This window comes from Lutjanus erythropterus, chromosome 6 (genome assembly GCF_056507025.1).
Source record: "Lutjanus erythropterus isolate fLutEry1 chromosome 6, fLutEry1.hap2, whole genome shotgun sequence".
NCBI lineage: Eukaryota > Metazoa > Chordata > Actinopteri > Lutjaniformes > Lutjanidae > Lutjanus > Lutjanus erythropterus.
The window spans coordinates 7,633,218-7,651,107 of record NC_139322.1 but is presented as its reverse complement, the minus strand read 5'-3'; the positions used below and the strand labels follow the sequence as shown (position 1 = coordinate 7,651,107).

Genomic DNA, 17,890 nt, shown 5'->3' with positions numbered 1-17,890 from the left:
TGCTGCCCTTTAATAAAAGCAATAAGCCACATGGAGCTGTGCCTTGCAGAAGAAATTAGATAATGCAAACAGTGTCCTGTTGCTTATTGCTTAATTTTTAAAGTCAGCCTCAACAGTGTCCTTCATAACCTTTGTTTCGTTTGCATTTAACTTTCTTTATACATGTGTATGAGCATGTGTGAGCACTAAATTCTGTGTGTGTTGTCATCTAAGTGCGGCACACCTGTGTGCATGATATCCTCTACCTCTTTCAGGTGTTCTCTCAGTCCTTCACAGCCTCCTATGCTATCTACACTGTGGCTAATGGGTAGGTGCAATAATGAATGCTAATGCATGGGCTGCACTGGGCATGAATGAGCGTTACAGATGCAAGCAGACCCGCGGATTGAAAAACGTCCCCCAGCGTGTGTCTCATCGAATCAGAGCCTCATGTTTCTGTCAGACATGCATTCATTCGTCAGTGTTCTTAGATCCCAACTTAAGGTTTGTACTGTACTTCAGATTTCACTGCCTGAGATTCATATTCAGCATTATTTATATCAGTGGAAAAACTCAGAGGAATGGTTCTGTTAAGGATTTCAGGAGGACCTGCAGTATTGATCTTGCCTGAGAATGCCTTGGAGGAAAATGTTTGCCTGTCCTGAGGAAGAAAATAAGCGCGGCTAGAAATATGGAAAAAAAAAATGTTGCACTCTTGCATGAACCAACCCCATTCTCTGTTTCGTTTTCCTTCTCTGCATCTTGCACTTTTGTCCTCACTGTCTCTCTCTCAAGCGAAAGCTCAAGGCCAGGGCATGGATGGACCTCAGAGGGCTTTAAAGAGGACACTCATCCCCATCTGGAGGGTTTATGTCTGAGTTTTTGTGTGTGTTCCAGGGATCTGTTGGAGCTTAACCCTCTGGAGAGGGAGAAGGCAGTGCTACAATACGCTTCCTGGGGGCCTCAGGGGAACCAGCTGGTAAGCCACGCGCTGACTCATTTACGTGATCAATGTGTTGTCTTTGTCATCTGCATCAACTATACGTGTCAGTATGACAAGAAGATTAAAAACCCTTTTAGTGCCGACGCCACAAAACACAGATCGCCTCAAAGTAGTAGGCCTCACAGTGAAAATGTCATCTTGTTGTGTTGTTGGGTGCCAAAATCAAAGAAGTACTGACTCAAAATTGAAATTTTATGGCATACCAGCTGCCACCGCCAGTCAAAGGAAATGAAGACAACCATGGTTAAACACAACGAGATGAAAGCTTGGAGATGTGTGTGAGCTAGGGCTGCATGGTTCTAGATTAAATGTGAATTATGATTTTTCAAGTTTTCTCTTTTGTCTCTTACTTCAGAAGACTTAAAGCAATTAACTTAAATGCTGCTGAACATAAAAAAATTGAATGGCGATGCACTGTAGAACGTTTGTGTTGTTGAAGTTTGTGTGGTCTGATGGGTGGGATTTTGTGATGTAACTTGTTTAGCCTCCATTTGACATCATTTTCATAATCAGTGATATCATGTCTTAGAGGTTATTGCAGTGACCCTGTTGTTATAATGGGGTTGTTTTACACTCATAATATAATTCATCTACCTTCCCTGTAATATAATTGGCTTTTGCTGCTGGTGTCCAGGCTCATCCACAGCATATTAACTGGAGACTAAAGATGTATTGGCCCTTGCTTGTGTGTGTGTGTGCGCTGGACAATGATTCATTCTCTCTTGGATGCCGGCCGATACTCGATTCAGGCAGCCAGAGATGAAGCCTGCAACCATACTGTCTTTGATAATGGATTGGCACTGTCTGTCTCTGCTGCTCCTGCCAGGCCTACGTGTTCGACGGAGATATTTACTACAAGCCGAGTGTGACCAGCGAAGCCTTACGTCTCACAACCACCGACCAGGAGCAGAACGTGGTGAACGGGCTCTCTGACTGGACTTATGAAGGTACAACGTGTTGGTTCAACCTAAATATGCAAGTTAACTGAACTTAGGTTGCAAGATATTGCATAAGTTGAACCAATAACTGTTCAGTCAAACTGATGAACAAACAGATTTGATTTCCTTTTGCATTTTCTTAGCTTGAAGAGTTGGTTCTTCATTTCACACAAAGAACTTAAGAGATGCAGTTGTATTAGAGATAAACAGCAGGTTTCCATCATACATGTTGACGGGTCGTAGGAGAGTTTTAACTTTCACACAAGCCTGTGAACATGATGCACCTGTACTAAAAATAAACGTCGCTTTGACTCATTTTCACTAAACTCTCTGTGCAGCAGAATAATGAGTTGGTAATAAAACACAGGAAATTGCTGCAGTTTTATGTTTAGAGAGCAAAACATTTTGTGTGCAGCATAACACAACAACTCCTGCTGTAAATATGTGTCTTTGTTATGTTAAGTGAACACAAATTATTTATTTTATGGAACATGAAATTGACTACATGTAGTATGACCATGAAAACATTGAATTCATACTGTATTTTTACAGCCATTTTTAGTTCATTCGACTATCAAAATATATTCTATGCGCACAATGTATGTGCTGTTCATTGGTCTGGAACTAAGCTTTATATATTTTAGTAAAATTAACTCAAAATCAAAACTTGTTGACTTAACATTTAATCTCACAAGAGATGATGGTTTGTGTCAAGTGACCATAAAGTTTGTCAGTCTTGAACATTTGTGCGTAGACTTAAATGTTGTGTCATTGATAAAGTGTGGAGTGAAAAATCTGCAAAGCTAAGACAGGAATAATCATGAGTAACAATTTGCACATGTTTTTTTGAAACAGAGGAAATTCTCTTGACATATGTTGCCCACTGGTGGTCCATGGACGGCGCCCGGCTGGCGTACCTCACCATCAACAACTCTGCCACACCTGTGATGGAAATACCTCACTTCTTAGGTGGTCTCTACCCGTCGAATGTCGTCTTCCCCTACCCCAAGGTAAAACAACAAGACTTAAGTCTACAGCCACACTCAGTGGCTCTGTGAGGCTGTACTTATGCACAGCGGTGTGTTGAGTTGAATACTAACATCAGCAGCCTTCTGCTGTTTAGCAGGTGCAGTGTTTACCATGTTCACTGTGTTATTTCAGCGTGTTAGCATGCTTGCTTAGTAAGATGAAATGTAAAACATGGCTGAGGCTGATGGAGTTGTCAGTAGTTTTGCAGGCATTTGGTCATAAACCTGCATTTATGTTCATTTTTAGTTTATTAATTCAAGAGGGGACAAAGCACATTAATTAGCATGAACACTCTGGCTCATGTACATGTGCCAGATTTAGCTATGCAGGCTAATTTTCAAATGCATTCGCAAATTGATGGCATATAAAAAACACTAAAAGAAGTGCACATAAGATTAAACAATGACATAACCAACATTCCAGGTGATGACAGCATGTTTGATTGTCAAATACTTTTTAATTGATTTGAAGAAAGAACTGATAGATCTGATGTTCCTTAGTTCTTTAGGTATCATGTTAAATAGAGGAAAAGTTGGAAGATCACCAACGTCACCAGGATTTAGCCTCTGGTCACCATTAATGTCTGCACAAAGTCTTGTACACTTACTCCCTGCCACAAAAGTTTAAAGGGACAGTTCATCCCAAAATCAAGAATACATATTTTTGTCCACTGGCCTGCAGTGGATACTTTGGGTGTGAGTTGCAGGGTTTTGGAGATATCTGCTGTAGAGACGTCTGCCTTCTCTCCAATATAATGGGACTAAATGGCACTCGGCTTGTGGTTCTCAAAGCGCCAAAAAATACATTTGAAAAACTCAGAACCAGTCACTCTTTCTAGAAATCATGACCCGGTTGCTCAAAGTTTTTTTCCGCAGACTTTGTTGTGAGCAGTTTCATGTAGGAACTATTTTGTTTCTGCGGTAGAATCTACTGGAACTACTTTCTTTCTAAGAGAAAGGAAATAGTTCTTATATGAAACTGCTCACAGCAAGGTCTGTGGATTATCTTAAGTAACTGGGTCATGATTGTTTCAAAGACACACTGGTTTTGAATTTTTAAAATGTATTCCTTTGTCATTTAATCCCATTATGAGGGAGAGAAGGCAGACATCTCTGCAGCCAGTATCTCCAAAACCCTGCAACTCACGGCAGAACAGTGTAGATGGATAAATAGCACGACAGGCCCAGGGGAAATTAAGTATTTTTGATTTGGGGGTGAATTGTCCCTTTAAGTCAGATCAAAGGATCTGGTTCTGTCACTTGTGCAGCAACATCAAATAGAGTCTGAAAAATAGATTTCCAGTACTTGAGTATGCAAATATTTAATTTAAAAAACACACATCTCAAGCCATGAATGTCAACTCAATGTTAACTCATCTTTTTTTAATATTAGTCCTCAAATTTGCAACTGGAGTCTGACTCAGGTCAAGTCATTGACTCAGTTCCCACACATCTCCTGCTAGCGTGGCTATTTGCTGAAAAGATTTTCCAATATTTACACTGAGTTACACATTTTTCATGAGTTTATTTGATCACCTTTCTCTTTTTTCTCGTGCTCACAGGCGGGCTCAAGTATCCCATCAGTCAGTCTGTTTGTGGTGAATCTGTACGGTCCAGCTCATACTCTGGAGATGATGCCTCCCGACTCCCTCAGGGCCAGGTAGAACATCTTAGTGAATGTAAAAACAGAATAAACCTTGAAGGCTTTAGACACTACCTGTCGGAAATGATTACACAGTCCGAGCTCCTTTTGGATTCACTGCTTCTTCTTTTTTTTTTTTATTTCCCTTTGCATCACTTTCCAATCCTTTCCCCGCGTATCATTTTCTGCATCGCCTCTTCAGAGACAGCTACATCTCCATGGTGACTTGGATCAGCAGCACCCGCCTCGCGGTTCGTTGGCTGAATCGTGCCCAGAACCAATCAGTGCTCTGCGTGTGCGAGGCCACCACAGGGGCATGCTCGGAGGTGAGTGGTCATCACTCGTTCCACATTAGTAATCCAAACCAGCCCCCTGCCGCAAAATACAGCCTTAATAGAATTTTTGCTTCCTTTACTCGGTGTTGGGAGTCAGAATTGATTTCCTTAAGCTCTCAAATGTCTTCTGGCTGGATTAATATTTAAGGTCATTTCCTGCATGAGAAGAATTTTCAGTGATGTACTGCAGAATTTTATTTCTTGTTTCTTTTCTGTAAATCCTCACAGTTACTTATTAATAATTGATGCACATAATAATCTTTATTCGTACACTGCTACTTAAATCAGCTTTAGATGGTGATGTAAGCTCATTGTAAATGCCATGACTAATAAACATCTCTATATTGTGTGATTTTTAAATCAATAGAAACACAAAATGGCCATGGACATCATGCAGAACCAACGACAGGTACGTGTCGCTCAAGTTCCATAGAGTCTGTTCAGGTCGATTCGTCCCTTATGTCTAGCAGAGGTGGGAGTAAGTCACACATGAGTCAGTCACAAGCACGTCTCAAGTCTTAACTTTTCAAGTCCTAAGTTACTGTTGAGAGAATCAAACAAGGCCCGGTGGAGAGCAGTGGGTGGAGGAGGAGGAGCGGGGCACTTTAATGAAAGACACTCACCCTTTTTCACTTTGAACCCAAACTGTCACGGATCGATCACCAGCTGTAGCTTAGTGTTAAACAACTGCAGACTTATTTCAAGGAGGCAAAAACATCTACTGAATTTGGTGATGAGCTGCATCAGTCTCCGATTTAAAAATCTGTATCATGATTATCAGGACTGTTATTGCTACAGGTTTATGGTATCTTGCAAAGCAAGCAAAGCAAACCCTTTAAAGTTGTGTCCCAGATTTCCATCGACTGTCAGATCTTTACAAAAACATGATTTAATCAGGCATAAAAAGGATTAGCTTTGCCCTCAAGACCGCTGCCTCACTGCCTGGTTTAAAAAAGGCAGGAATACTGATCAAACATGGGTAAAGCTTGCTATTTTTTGATAAAGTCATTAAACGATATTGCTATCAGATGCGTCTCAACCATGATATGTCAACTCAGTTTCCCTTCTAAATGAAAGCTAAATAAGAATTATGCTCAGGTTCAGCAAGTCATTTCAGTTTTCAGTTTCTACATTTAAATCATTTAAAAGACAGTGGTCATGAAAAGATGATCATTCTGTTGCAGCCAGGGACCTACACCTCACAGGCCAAATCATACTGATATTTGACATTTTGTCAATAAAAAGCCTCCAATATGAACAAGTATGAAGCGTGGAATCATGAGAGTTGCACATGGGATTGAGATTCATCAAGGCAACGTATTACTTCTCCTATAAACAAACTAACAAAGCCAAGTCTAACACAGCTTTTTAGCAAACACGTTGACCAGGTAATAATTTAGCTAAAATTACACATAATACTCAAATCCAAATTGTATTATTTTTGGACGAGCCTCCTCCATGACAGCTGTCTCGTCTGCTGACCTCTGCTGGTCTGCAGTTGGTTGCCAGGTTTGTGTGCGTCGCACCGGAAACCACTCAACCATGTTTGAAACGTAACTTCTCAATATTTAGATAAAATGCAAATGTTACATTAAAAAGTCAAGTCCTTTTGAGTCGTCTGTCTCAAGTCTCAAGTCACAAATACCAAGTCAAAGCAAGTCAGGTTCTGAAAATTTGTGACTTTAGTCTGACTCGAATCAAGACATGTGACTCAAGTCCGTCACTTCTGCTGTCTAGGGCTGTTACAATTATTTTCATCGATTAGTCTGCCAATTGTTTTCTATTATTTAGAATTAATCGATTGTTATTCGATTATTTAATTAATTGCAAAGTATTTTGAGAATCGATAAATCGGTTTGAGTAATTATTTAAGAAAAAAATAAATATTCTCTGATTTCAGCATCTTAAATGTGAATATTTTCAGGTTTTATGACTCCTCTCAGACAGTAAACTGAATGTCTTTTGTATCTTTAATATCATTTAAGGATGTAATTTTATATTCTATAGGCAAACAGCCATTAAGTGATTAATCAAATAACCAACCGGTTAATTAACTAAGAAGATAATCGTTAGTTTCAGCCCCACTATTATTAATCATGTAGTCTATAAAATGATAAACAGTTGTGAACAAGGTTCATCACAGTTACTTCAAATTGTCCAACCAACAGTCCAAAACTCATTTATTATCAAATGACAAAGAAAAGCAGAAAATCTTTACGTTTAAGAAGCTGGAACCAGATAAATGTTTGACATTTTTGCTTGAAAAATGACTGAATCAATTGGAATAGTTTGCAAATAAATCAAATTGATTAGTCAACTAGTCATCGAAGCTCTGCTACCATCTTTTTTATTGCTCTTCTTCGTTCTTCCAGGACGTGCCGTTGTTTTCAGCAGACGGTTCTGTGTTTTATACGATCCTGCCAGCAAAGCAAGGCGCTCGTGGAGAGTTTCACCACATCGCCGGTCTCTCGGCCCAGGTCAGTTAACTTTCACTCCCTCCTGTCTCCCTTGAATAATTTCTGACAAAACTGGTCATTAACATTTCAACGGGGGTCACATAAAACTGTGTTTACGAAGCACACACACCGTAAAGTCTTGTTTGCGTACAATGTCCTCCTCTGCTCTTATTATCGAAGCCATTTGTTTGCATTTGTTTTCTCCCTAATTACTTTAACTCCACTTTTATCTTAGGAGTCATTTCAGCCATTAAAACTTTAATAGTGGCTTGCCCTTTACATTATTGAAGGAATTCATTTCAGTTCATTTCAATTTAACAAGTTATTCATCCTCAGTGGGCCAATTAAAAAATGTTTGATGATGCTTTTTTTAGAAACATATTGGGAAGGACATTGTGTTTCTTTTTTTCTCTCAGTTCTTATTAAATATTTAAGCAGATCTGGCATTTAAAAGGGCATGTGTTTTATAGCTGTTGGGTAGTGTAGTCCCACACCTTTATCTCATTCAGACCATTACTAGCTTATAGGATCAAATCCAAAGTTTTCTCTCCTCTGTCTCACTAATTAAGTCCCACTGCCAAAATAAACTTACATTAAAGGAGAAATTGACTTTTACTTATGTCGTCGGAGATTAAGGGAACATGCTAAACAGAAATATTTGTTTCTATGACAACAATGCTGCAGCTGTGGTGTCCTTTGAAATGTCTGTTCTGGGTTGGAATAACTTTTTTAATTTGCCTGTTTCATGTTAATTGGAATTCAGATTAATGCCGAATGTTTGCAGAAAGAATAAGCGTCTGTTTATGAGTGGAAATCATTAATAATCTTTGAGAAGGAGTAGAACAATCGACAGTTATAAACAGCTGATAAACTTAACAGTGTAGGACTTGTTGTCGTCGCTTGTTATTTTCCAGTTACAGTGTTGCACTCGTCTTGCGCTCCTGCAGTGTTCCTGCAGCCTGCCTGAGCATCCTGGAGCGGATGAGGCTGTTATTAAATATACAGTCAATATACATTGACTGTATATTTAATAAAGTTTCAACCCATTTAAAGTACAGTCTATGGCTCCAATTCACTGTCTGGACTGCAGCACCCATTTTTGCATGCGTACTTCTTATTTTGTATTCCTCTTTTATTGTTATTCTTTATGCTTAAATGTATTTTCTACTCTTGGAACAGGAACACCTGTAACTTCAACGATTTTTAATTCTAATTCTGTGATTGCTTCTCTCATAAAAAATTTAAAATATTTTATGAACTCTGTCTGTAGGACACTTGCCAACCCTTCCTATTTTTCCTGGAGACTCCTTTTTTCTCATTTCCCTCTCCTTATTATCTCTCGATATAACCATTTTCCTGTATTTCTGCCACTTTATGACAGTTTTTCATACCTTTTTTTCCCTTTTATTATCACAACCTGTTTCTGGCACTGAACAGGATGTATAGGCCCTATGACTCCAAATGTCGACTCTTTCTTTCGTAAAGGAAAGGGGCATGCATTTGTGAAATCTGCTGCATCAAATTTATTTTAGGGGCTGGGCAAAAAATAAACAAATGTAATAAAACTATGCAAGTTCATGCCAGAGGGACAGATTATTCTGTATTCTTTCCCCAAAAGTAAAGGTAAAATAAAAAATATCGAACATGAAAATGCTGTTGCAATGCACTTATTATTTTATTTTCATTCTTTCAAAGTCAGCAAAATAAAGGACACAAAGTCTACTCAAAATCATTGGTTTTGAATCCTCCCTATTTTTGAGGTCGGCAGGTATAGTCTGCAGCCATCAGTGCCTTCTTTTGCTTTAACTTCATGAATCTATTTCTTTTTTTTCCTCCATCCTCTGACACACACTTGCTATATCTCTGCACCTATTTTTATTCAGTATATCTGCCTGCTTCTACATTCCTCTTCATCTCTGTTTCTCTGTGTAACGCAGCCTGCCATCCCCTCCGTCCCTCCTCGCTTCTTGACATCGGGGAGCTGGGACGTCACCTTGCTCTGCGCCCTCGATGAGAAGGCTGGAAAAATGTATGTGAGAGCCACACTGTGCGGGGCTGGGTTCAATCACCCGCTCCCTGCTCGCAGCCGGGTGACGGGGTGGGGGTTGAGAGGAATAGTGGCCATCATTAAAATGATCATTTCTCGCTGTAAGCTGAGAGCAAAATCTAGATGTGTCGGCTGCTGGAGAGAAATTTAATTCGCTAGGTCAGATACTAAGTGAATGGTACACACAAGATTGTCCATTTAAAAATAACTAAAAGGTTTATTTTAACATGTATCATTGATCTCAGCCAAAGGCCAAAGGAAACAGCTTTGACCCTGATGATACTTGTGGTCATGTATCACCACTGAAGAGGACCCAGGATTACTTACACTTGACCAGAGCGGATCATTGTTTAAATCTGTCTTTATCCTGCTGGGGGCGGAAACCCCTCATGAACTGATTAAGTGAGCAGTGAGCATCACCGAGAATCAAGGAAAGTCGATTGTAGATCTAGTCAGTAGTTTGCAGTCTCAACGCCAAAGGGTTGATACTGATCTTTACCTCCAAACAAGTCGTTCTGCCTCACAATTATCTTTTACATCCATATAGAAGTGATCAATATACTATGGATGTCCATTTCCACCAATGTGATGAAAAATGATGATGAAAAACTATTTTTAGAAAGTTTTGAGCTACTGAGTCTTTATTTTGAAATAATAAGTCACTATTTCAGATAGTAAATAATTATTTTCAGAGACTATGTCATTATTTTAGAGACTAAATCATTATTTTAGAGACTAAATCATTGTCTTGAGAGACTAAATCATTATTTTCAAAACGTTTCCCATTATAATGACCTGTAGGACCTTTTCTTTTTTAATCACATTGGCAGAAATGGCTTCCATAATACACTTCCATGTAAATCCAGTCCTCAGATGTTTTAAATCACCATCACTAATGGTGCTTAACAAATGAAATGTGATACAGAGATTTTATTAACATGCTGGGGTATGTAAATAAGGATGCATCGATTCTTGTCATGAATAATTGATATCCTGAATAATTATGATGAAGTGAAGATGCCCAAAGGTGATCTGCATTTCTTTGGAAGTGTTGAGTAACTTGCTGTGTCTGTGGATATTTTTTTTTCCTCATCAGCTATTTCCTGAGTACAGAAGAATCCAGACAGAGCAGACACGTTTACAGGTAAATATGATTCCCCGTGAAATATGATCTAACCTCGACCAACAACAGACACTCTGCTGCAAATGCTTCAAACTAAGAGAAGAAGGACTACATGAGGAAAAAAAATAAATCAGAGAAAGAATATTTTTCCTTTGCATTTACAACAAATAACCCTTATTTTGTAATAATGATATTGCATCTGTTTGTCATGATCCCAGAAGAGCATTAGGGTCAGGCATACTGAAGAAAAAATGAGAGGAGGACGATTTTTTTATTTTGCATTTTGAGAATAAAGTCCAAATGTTATTTCGAATTTATTCTTGACATTTTGACTTCATTCTCAAAATGCAAAATCTAATTTTCTTCCCTTATGCCTGGCCCTAATACTCGTCCAAGATGGTAACAAACAGATGTAAGATTCCCAAGATGCACTGCCCTGTGGACTGGTCACTTGTGAGTTTCCATTTTGTGTTTTAAATGCATTTTTAAGAGCTGTTTTTTTCATTCAGTCCATCTTTAATACATAGAAATGTAATGTCTGCGTTATCCTTAGCATGCAGCTATGGAAGTAGTGTGTCTTGTTATTAACAGGACTAGTCTGCACCCAACTGGTGCTTTAAGACAAATGCTAATGTCAGCATGCTAACGTCTTATTTTGTTAACATTTGGTAATTAGCACTAAACACAAAGTATCAGACAAATTGAAAAGTATCACCCTGATGATGGTGCCAGGTGAAATATGAAAGGATCACTCTTCTTCTTTACAATTCAGCCTGAGACGATCAAGATTCGGTGTAGGGCTGCATGATATGTTTAAAAAAAAATCATATTGCAGTTATTTTGACAGATATTGCCATATGATCATTTGTACATCACAATTGTCATTTTCACTGGGAAAAAAAATTAAACTTGATTGTGATGATATGACATTTGTTGGGGTTTGTGCCAAACAAACACGTTTTCGGGCAGAGCATCTCTGCAGCACCACAGCACTTCATTAAAATGCTGTTGCAGATTCTGTACTCGGTCATATACATTTCAATTAATTGTGCAGCCCTAGTCCAGTGTATACTTTACAGGGGGTTATTGGAAAAATGTGGCATATTGGCATATTTTTGTGGATATTGTATTCTCTCCTTTCTTTAAAGTTGATTGTTGCAGTGTAGCCTTCTTTAATTTTAATTTTAGGGGTTTCATCCAACCTGTGCATTTTTAAAATTTTATTGTATATTTCTCCTCTTTCATTTAATTATATGCACAAATAAAGAACTGAACTTAAAACAGGCCACAGGCCTCATGTTGCACTGCCGTGTTTCTACAGTAGAGCAGAATGGACAAACCAAACATTTTTCCGCTTTCCACGTTGCATGCAAGTTTTGTGGCCATCTGCAATCTACATACTGGTCTTTTAAAGTGCGTACAACTTCATCACGATCCATTAAAAGTTGTTGAGACATTTTACTTAACCACCCTGCCCCCCCCAAAAAAACCCACAAATGTGAACCTCACAGGAAAAGTCAGTTGGGTCGTAAGGATTTATTGTCTGTGAATCATGAATGTCTGAACAAAATGTGCTCTCCATCTGACGTTGAGTTTCAGTTAAGACCACAGTGGTGGACCTACTAACTAATATTCCCCATCCCTGGGGCCACGTGGCCACTAGCGTGGCTAAAAAACCATTAAGAAGAGTAACTGCGCACTAATGTGTTGATATGTGAATCTTTATTCTTGTTTGCTGTAGACGCTCAGGGCTGAAAAGAGCTGAAGTGACTCATTAATAACAAAAAACCCCACCGAGTGGACAAAGACCCACTGCGCTGCAGAGTCACTGAGAGACTTATAGTCTCCTCTGTGAAAAACATGTTTATCTGTTCCCTCATCAGCCTCCTCGGTTTCATATCTTTTTATTAGCTTACATGGCTTCAGGCATCAGGAAATGGCACAATATTATGGAGGAGGGATGATGGCTTGTTTAAACGTTATCTGTGATTAATCATGTATGAAATTTGTAAGCAGAGGACTGCAGAGGGACATTTAGAGACTCGCCACCGCCTAACAGAGCAATCTGTGTAACTGCTTTTATGTCCAGCTTTATTGAACCCCATCTGTTACTGAAAAGTCAACTGCCTGAATAGATTGTCTGAAGAAACTGACACTTTTCCTTAATATCCTAGAACTCGTTTGACCCTCACCTGGAGCAAATCAACCCACTTTAAACGGTCCTATTGTTCTCTTGTGGTCAATAACCCCCGTCTCTCTATCTCTTATTTCCTAGTGTGGACCTGGACGGAGTGTTTCAGCGCCGCTGCATTTCCTGTAATCTCATAGACGGGTGTCGCTTCTTTAAAGCTGAATTCAGCCCCAATCAAACACATTTCACCCTCTACTGCCTCGGTAAGACACACACACACACACACACACACACACACACACACACACACACACACACACACACACACGCACACTTGTGGTTATACTGGTTCCAAAAGGGTTCTTCCTAAAGGGCTGAGGTTCTACCAAAAACCATTTGCTTCTGAAGAACCCTTTTTTTTGAAGAAAGGCTTTGTCAAGGTTTTTATGTAAGACTACAGGTTCTGTTAAAAAACATTTTTATCCAAAGAACCTCTTTTGGAAGAAATAGTTCTTTAACGATTGTTGAAACTCTTTAGTCAACCGTTCTTTGTACCATAACATAAAAGAGTTCTCTGTAGAACCCCCTGGGTGGGTGGCCTCTAGATGAAACCCTTGGGATATAAAAAGGTCCATGGTGTAGCTTCCTGGGTGGGTTCTATATTAAACCCTTGGAATGTAAAAGGGTTCTCAGTAGATCCCTGTGGGTGGCTTCTAGAAGAAACCCTTTGAACATAAAAGGGCTCTTGGTAGAACGTCTTGGGTGGATTCTAGATTAAACCTTTGGAGTGTAAAATGGTTCATAGCAGAACCCCTTTGGTGTATTCCAGGTAAAACTCTTGGAATATATAGAGGTTCTCAGTAGAACCCTGTGGTTAGGTTCTTGATGAAATCCTTGGGATATAAAGAAGTTCTCAGCAGAACCCCCCAGGTGGGTTCTAGATGAAACCATTGATAGAAAAGGGATATAAAAGGTCAAGATGAAACTCTTGGAATATAAAAGAGTTCTTGACAGAAGGGTGGCACCTTTAGAAGGTGGAAAGGTTCTGGATAGAACCTCCACTCAGGGTTCTGTTCTGTTCTGTGATGTGAATGCTTCATGCTGCTCTGACAGTTTCATAATGTTGTCTTTTGAAAATGTCCCCAGGCCCAGGAGTCCCCAAAGTGACAGTTCACAGTACAAAAGACCCCTCCAGTGAGTGTTACATCTGCTTGTCTGACTCATGGTATAATCACACGCACACACATGCACACACACACACACGCACACGCTTACACACACATGCTTACACACACACACACACACACACTCTCTCTCACACAGGCCATCTGCAGTTTCCAACAACAGCCTGCAGAGGGTGGTATATATTCAAACACTCCAGAATGTAGGTTCATTAATTTTCTGCTTGTGAACGCTGCCCTCTGCCTGTGGCTTACAGTTACTGCTGCCGGTGTTGCCAGATAGAGCTGCTTTGTCTGGTATATTACAGTATATGACTTATTATATATTACAGAATATATAAAATATTTTCATAAATTGTATTCTGTAGTATGTGAAAACATCCAGTCACTCAGCACAACTTTTTTCCTTTTTTCCCCCATTTTTATTTATGTTTTTTATAGAATTTTCACAGCAACAAGATGGTAGTATCAATTAGTATGCAATCAAAAGCAAGTGAAAAAGAAATAATGAATGTAAATAATACTTTTAGTAACATATTAATAAAAATGAAATACATAATATGACAGAGGGGGAAAAAAGGTACTACTTCAATTTACAGGTTCCCTAATTTCATGGTAAATAGGTGGTAAATACCAAGTAGCATTTCTTAGAAATTACCCACAAATTACTTCCAAATTACCCACAAATTCCATGGTTAAATATGTGAGCATTTGCAAGAGTACCATTTTCATGTAGTGGGTGATAATTGCCCAGTAACATAATTGAAATTTCTTTGAACTTACCCAGAAATCACCCCCAAATTTCATGGCGAGTATGTGATAATTAATTAATTATGATACTTGATAATTATCGCATATTTAACATGAAATTTGGGGTAAATTATCGTTTGTTTATCGTAGTTAATATTTGGTCAATTTTTCATCGGTTTGGGCAGAATTTGAGCAATTATTGGGCTGGAAAATATCAAACCAATCTGGCAACACTGACTGCTGTTTCCGCTGAGAGGATGATGATTTGATCCACAACCTGCTGGGGTCTCTGTCTTGATGTTGAGGATTAAAAATCTGTCATGCCGTCGTTTTATCTCCTGTAGGATACGTTGTCTTGGAGGATAACAGCCCTCTATCTAAAGCTCTGGAAGACAAGAGGCTCCCTGAGACCCTGTTCAGGACGCTCCCTGCAGACAACCACGGTACAATATTGACACCACCGGCTATATTTTATGGTTTGATATTAAAGATGCAGTCATAAGATCATGGATCACCTTCAGTGTTTTTCTCAAGTAGTCAGACTATATTAAGCAGTGAGAATGGAGCACTGGCTGCGAGTGTGTCAGCCTGGAACAGACAAATGTAGTTTAGTACCGACCAAAGCAGTAATTTCTTTTATTTGGTTAGTATTAGTAATTAGTGTGAGTCATGTGTGCCCTCAAGGACCAGCACCAAGTATTCTTTCAGAATGGTCTTGTGCTTGTTTGTTCATGTTTCACTTGGATTTAAGGAGTCATTAGTATTTTTTTATAATCATTTTATGTGCTTCAGAGGTTCAAATGTATTTCAGGCAGAGGCTCTAAGACTACATTGCACTAACAAAGATTAGGCCCAATTTAATCTGAGATTAGTTCTAATCAGAGTTTAGCAAAACTAGGTTCAAAATGAGTAAATCCAGATTTAAAATTAAGCAGAGCTCTGTTACACAACTAAAAACTAATCTAACATCTAATAAATCCAAGTTTATTGATGTAAACCAAAAAAAAAGAGACTTTAATCAATATGGAAAGGCTTGCTTACACAAATTAAAACAAACAAATGAATTACAAATATCAATTTGAGTGCTGACAGGACCTAGTAGGTGTAAAAGAGAGAAGAAAAATCATAAATTTTTGGCCGCTTTGTGTTCCTTAGCAAAATGTTACATTGACTGCTAGATGAATAAAAAGTTAAGAAAACCTTACATTGATTGGTAGCTAGATAAAAAGTTGACAAAATGCTGTATTGTCTGCTAGCTAGATAAAAAGTAACCAGAACATAGTTATAATGTTAACTTAGTACAGTTAACATGAGATCACATTTTAAATTGGGGGTTTAAAGTTTTGGTGCAACAGAATTAAATTTAATCTAGGCTTACAGTAAAAACTAAACTGAGTTTTAAAGAGAGGTTTTTAATTTTAAGCTAGTTTTTAAGGTTGGTGCAGCAGAATTTAAAGTTAAACCATAATTTAATATGATGTAATAACTGACCCTACTTGCCTAACTGTAGTATTAATCCTAACACGTCTATGGACGGGTGACCTTGTTCAACCTCTGTTTGCTTTCTTTAGATCTGCACCTGAAACTATCTCTGCCTCAGGGTTACGAGGCCAACCTGCACCCGCTTCTCATTATTGTGTAAGTGTCATTGAACAGGCATGCTAAACGACAGCTCAGTGCTTTATAACGTCACCTGTTTTGCAACCTGTGATCCCGAAGGCTTTTCCTCCCTCTTCCATACCTAACAACTGTCACCGCTCCAGCTCATCCTGTTCGTCTTGTCGCTCAGGGATGGCGTGCCTGGCAGTCAGTCAGTGACAGAGGAATTTGCCCTGGACTGGCCTCAGGTCCTCTCCGGCACACACAACGTGGCCTTGGCCTGGGTGGACGGCAGGAGCGGGGTTGGCCGTGGACAGAAGACCACCGCCGTGGATCCACGCAAGCTTGGCTCACTGAGAGTCAAAGATTATCTGGGAGTTGTAGAGTCAGTACAGTTATGCAACAACATAAGGCTGCATACTGGACATGTGAAAATAATGCCTGTGAATCTGAACATGATTTTATGATTTTTCCACAGGTTGTTAATGCAGCTGCCTTACATTGATGACCGTCGGATGGTCCTCTATGGCAAGGTTACACCATTATTTAAATATAGAAATCCAGCACCCATGTTGAAGCCTTAAAGATACCGCATGCTTTGTTTGTTTTAGTACTTTTCCGTTTCCCCCTACAGGCTTTTGGCGGTTATTTAACTCTGAAGATGTTAGCTGCAACAGATAAGCTCTTTCAGTGCACAGCCGCCGTGGCACCGATAACTGACTTCAGGCTTTACAGTGAGTTGACATCATGACATTAATTATTCAAACATTGTGGTCTTGGGAATAGCGATGAAACAGAGACACTGGCCATGTGTCACAGTAAAAGTTACTCCACATTTTTGCAGGTGCTGCATTCTCAGAGAGGTATCTAGGTCTTCCAGCAAAGGAGGAGCATGCTTACTCGGTGAGGCTCTGTTACACTTTGCAGATTTAAGTGAGCAATGAACACTCAGCTGCTCCAAACTATGCAGTCTAATACAACAGTCCTACAATAAATCCAGTCTCTGTGATGGTGCTATAAACCCCAATCCATCCATGACAATACATTTTAGTGTATAGTCCACTTGACACTCATCCCTTGTAACACTGGCATATTTTTAATGTTAAGTTTTGATTTTTTTTACTTAACTTTACTAAAATTAATCAAGCTGATGTTTTGATAGCTGAACAAACTAAAAATGTTGTAAAAATTTGTATTTACTTTTTGTATGTTCATATGAAGTGTTGAATAATTTGTGCTTACTTAACAGAAAATGCAGTTCTACAAGGAGAGCTGTGATTTTATGCTGAACACAAAAATGTTTTGCTTTTGTCACATACAACTGCACACATTTCCTGTTTGCTGTGATATGATTAAACTGCACCACAATTTACAGCCTCCAGGATGACCATAAAGTTTAACCAACACCTCTCTGAAACAGTTCCAACAAAAACTGAACACTTAAAGTTTTATGAAGGTGAAATTTACTGCAGGGCTGTTGTGTTACACCGTTTTAGTTTCACCCAGGCAGGTACACCTAATAAAATGCTCATATTGTGATGGTTTATCATTTCAGACTGCCTCTTTGCTGGAGGAGGTGAACAAGCTGAAAGATGAGAACTTCCTTATTCTGCATGGAACTGCAGATGGTGAGGTTTTATTCAGTTTTCTGCTGAGTCTGGAGTTCATTCTTGTGTTT

The 17,890-nt window shown here is 39.0% G+C and overlaps 1 protein-coding gene across 1 annotated transcript in view; it reads left to right on the top strand.

Annotated features, from left to right (window-relative positions):
* LOC146324794 (inactive dipeptidyl peptidase 10) overlaps positions 1-17,890 on the top strand; it is a 52,717-nt gene that overhangs the window by 32,849 nt on the left and 1,978 nt on the right. The window contains exons 6-24 of the mRNA XM_084720405.1: positions 255-307; positions 877-958; positions 1,809-1,929; positions 2,776-2,930; positions 4,511-4,608; positions 4,793-4,916; positions 5,293-5,334; positions 7,298-7,402; positions 9,319-9,410; positions 10,525-10,572; positions 12,827-12,945; positions 13,829-13,876; positions 14,958-15,056; positions 16,185-16,251; positions 16,403-16,597; positions 16,691-16,745; positions 16,847-16,946; positions 17,057-17,115; positions 17,768-17,840. Of these exons, the coding sequence (XP_084576531.1) occupies positions 255-307; positions 877-958; positions 1,809-1,929; positions 2,776-2,930; positions 4,511-4,608; positions 4,793-4,916; positions 5,293-5,334; positions 7,298-7,402; positions 9,319-9,410; positions 10,525-10,572; positions 12,827-12,945; positions 13,829-13,876; positions 14,958-15,056; positions 16,185-16,251; positions 16,403-16,597; positions 16,691-16,745; positions 16,847-16,946; positions 17,057-17,115; positions 17,768-17,840 (1,735 nt within the window). The remainder of the gene's footprint in view (positions 1-254; positions 308-876; positions 959-1,808; positions 1,930-2,775; positions 2,931-4,510; positions 4,609-4,792; positions 4,917-5,292; positions 5,335-7,297; positions 7,403-9,318; positions 9,411-10,524; positions 10,573-12,826; positions 12,946-13,828; positions 13,877-14,957; positions 15,057-16,184; positions 16,252-16,402; positions 16,598-16,690; positions 16,746-16,846; positions 16,947-17,056; positions 17,116-17,767; positions 17,841-17,890) is intronic.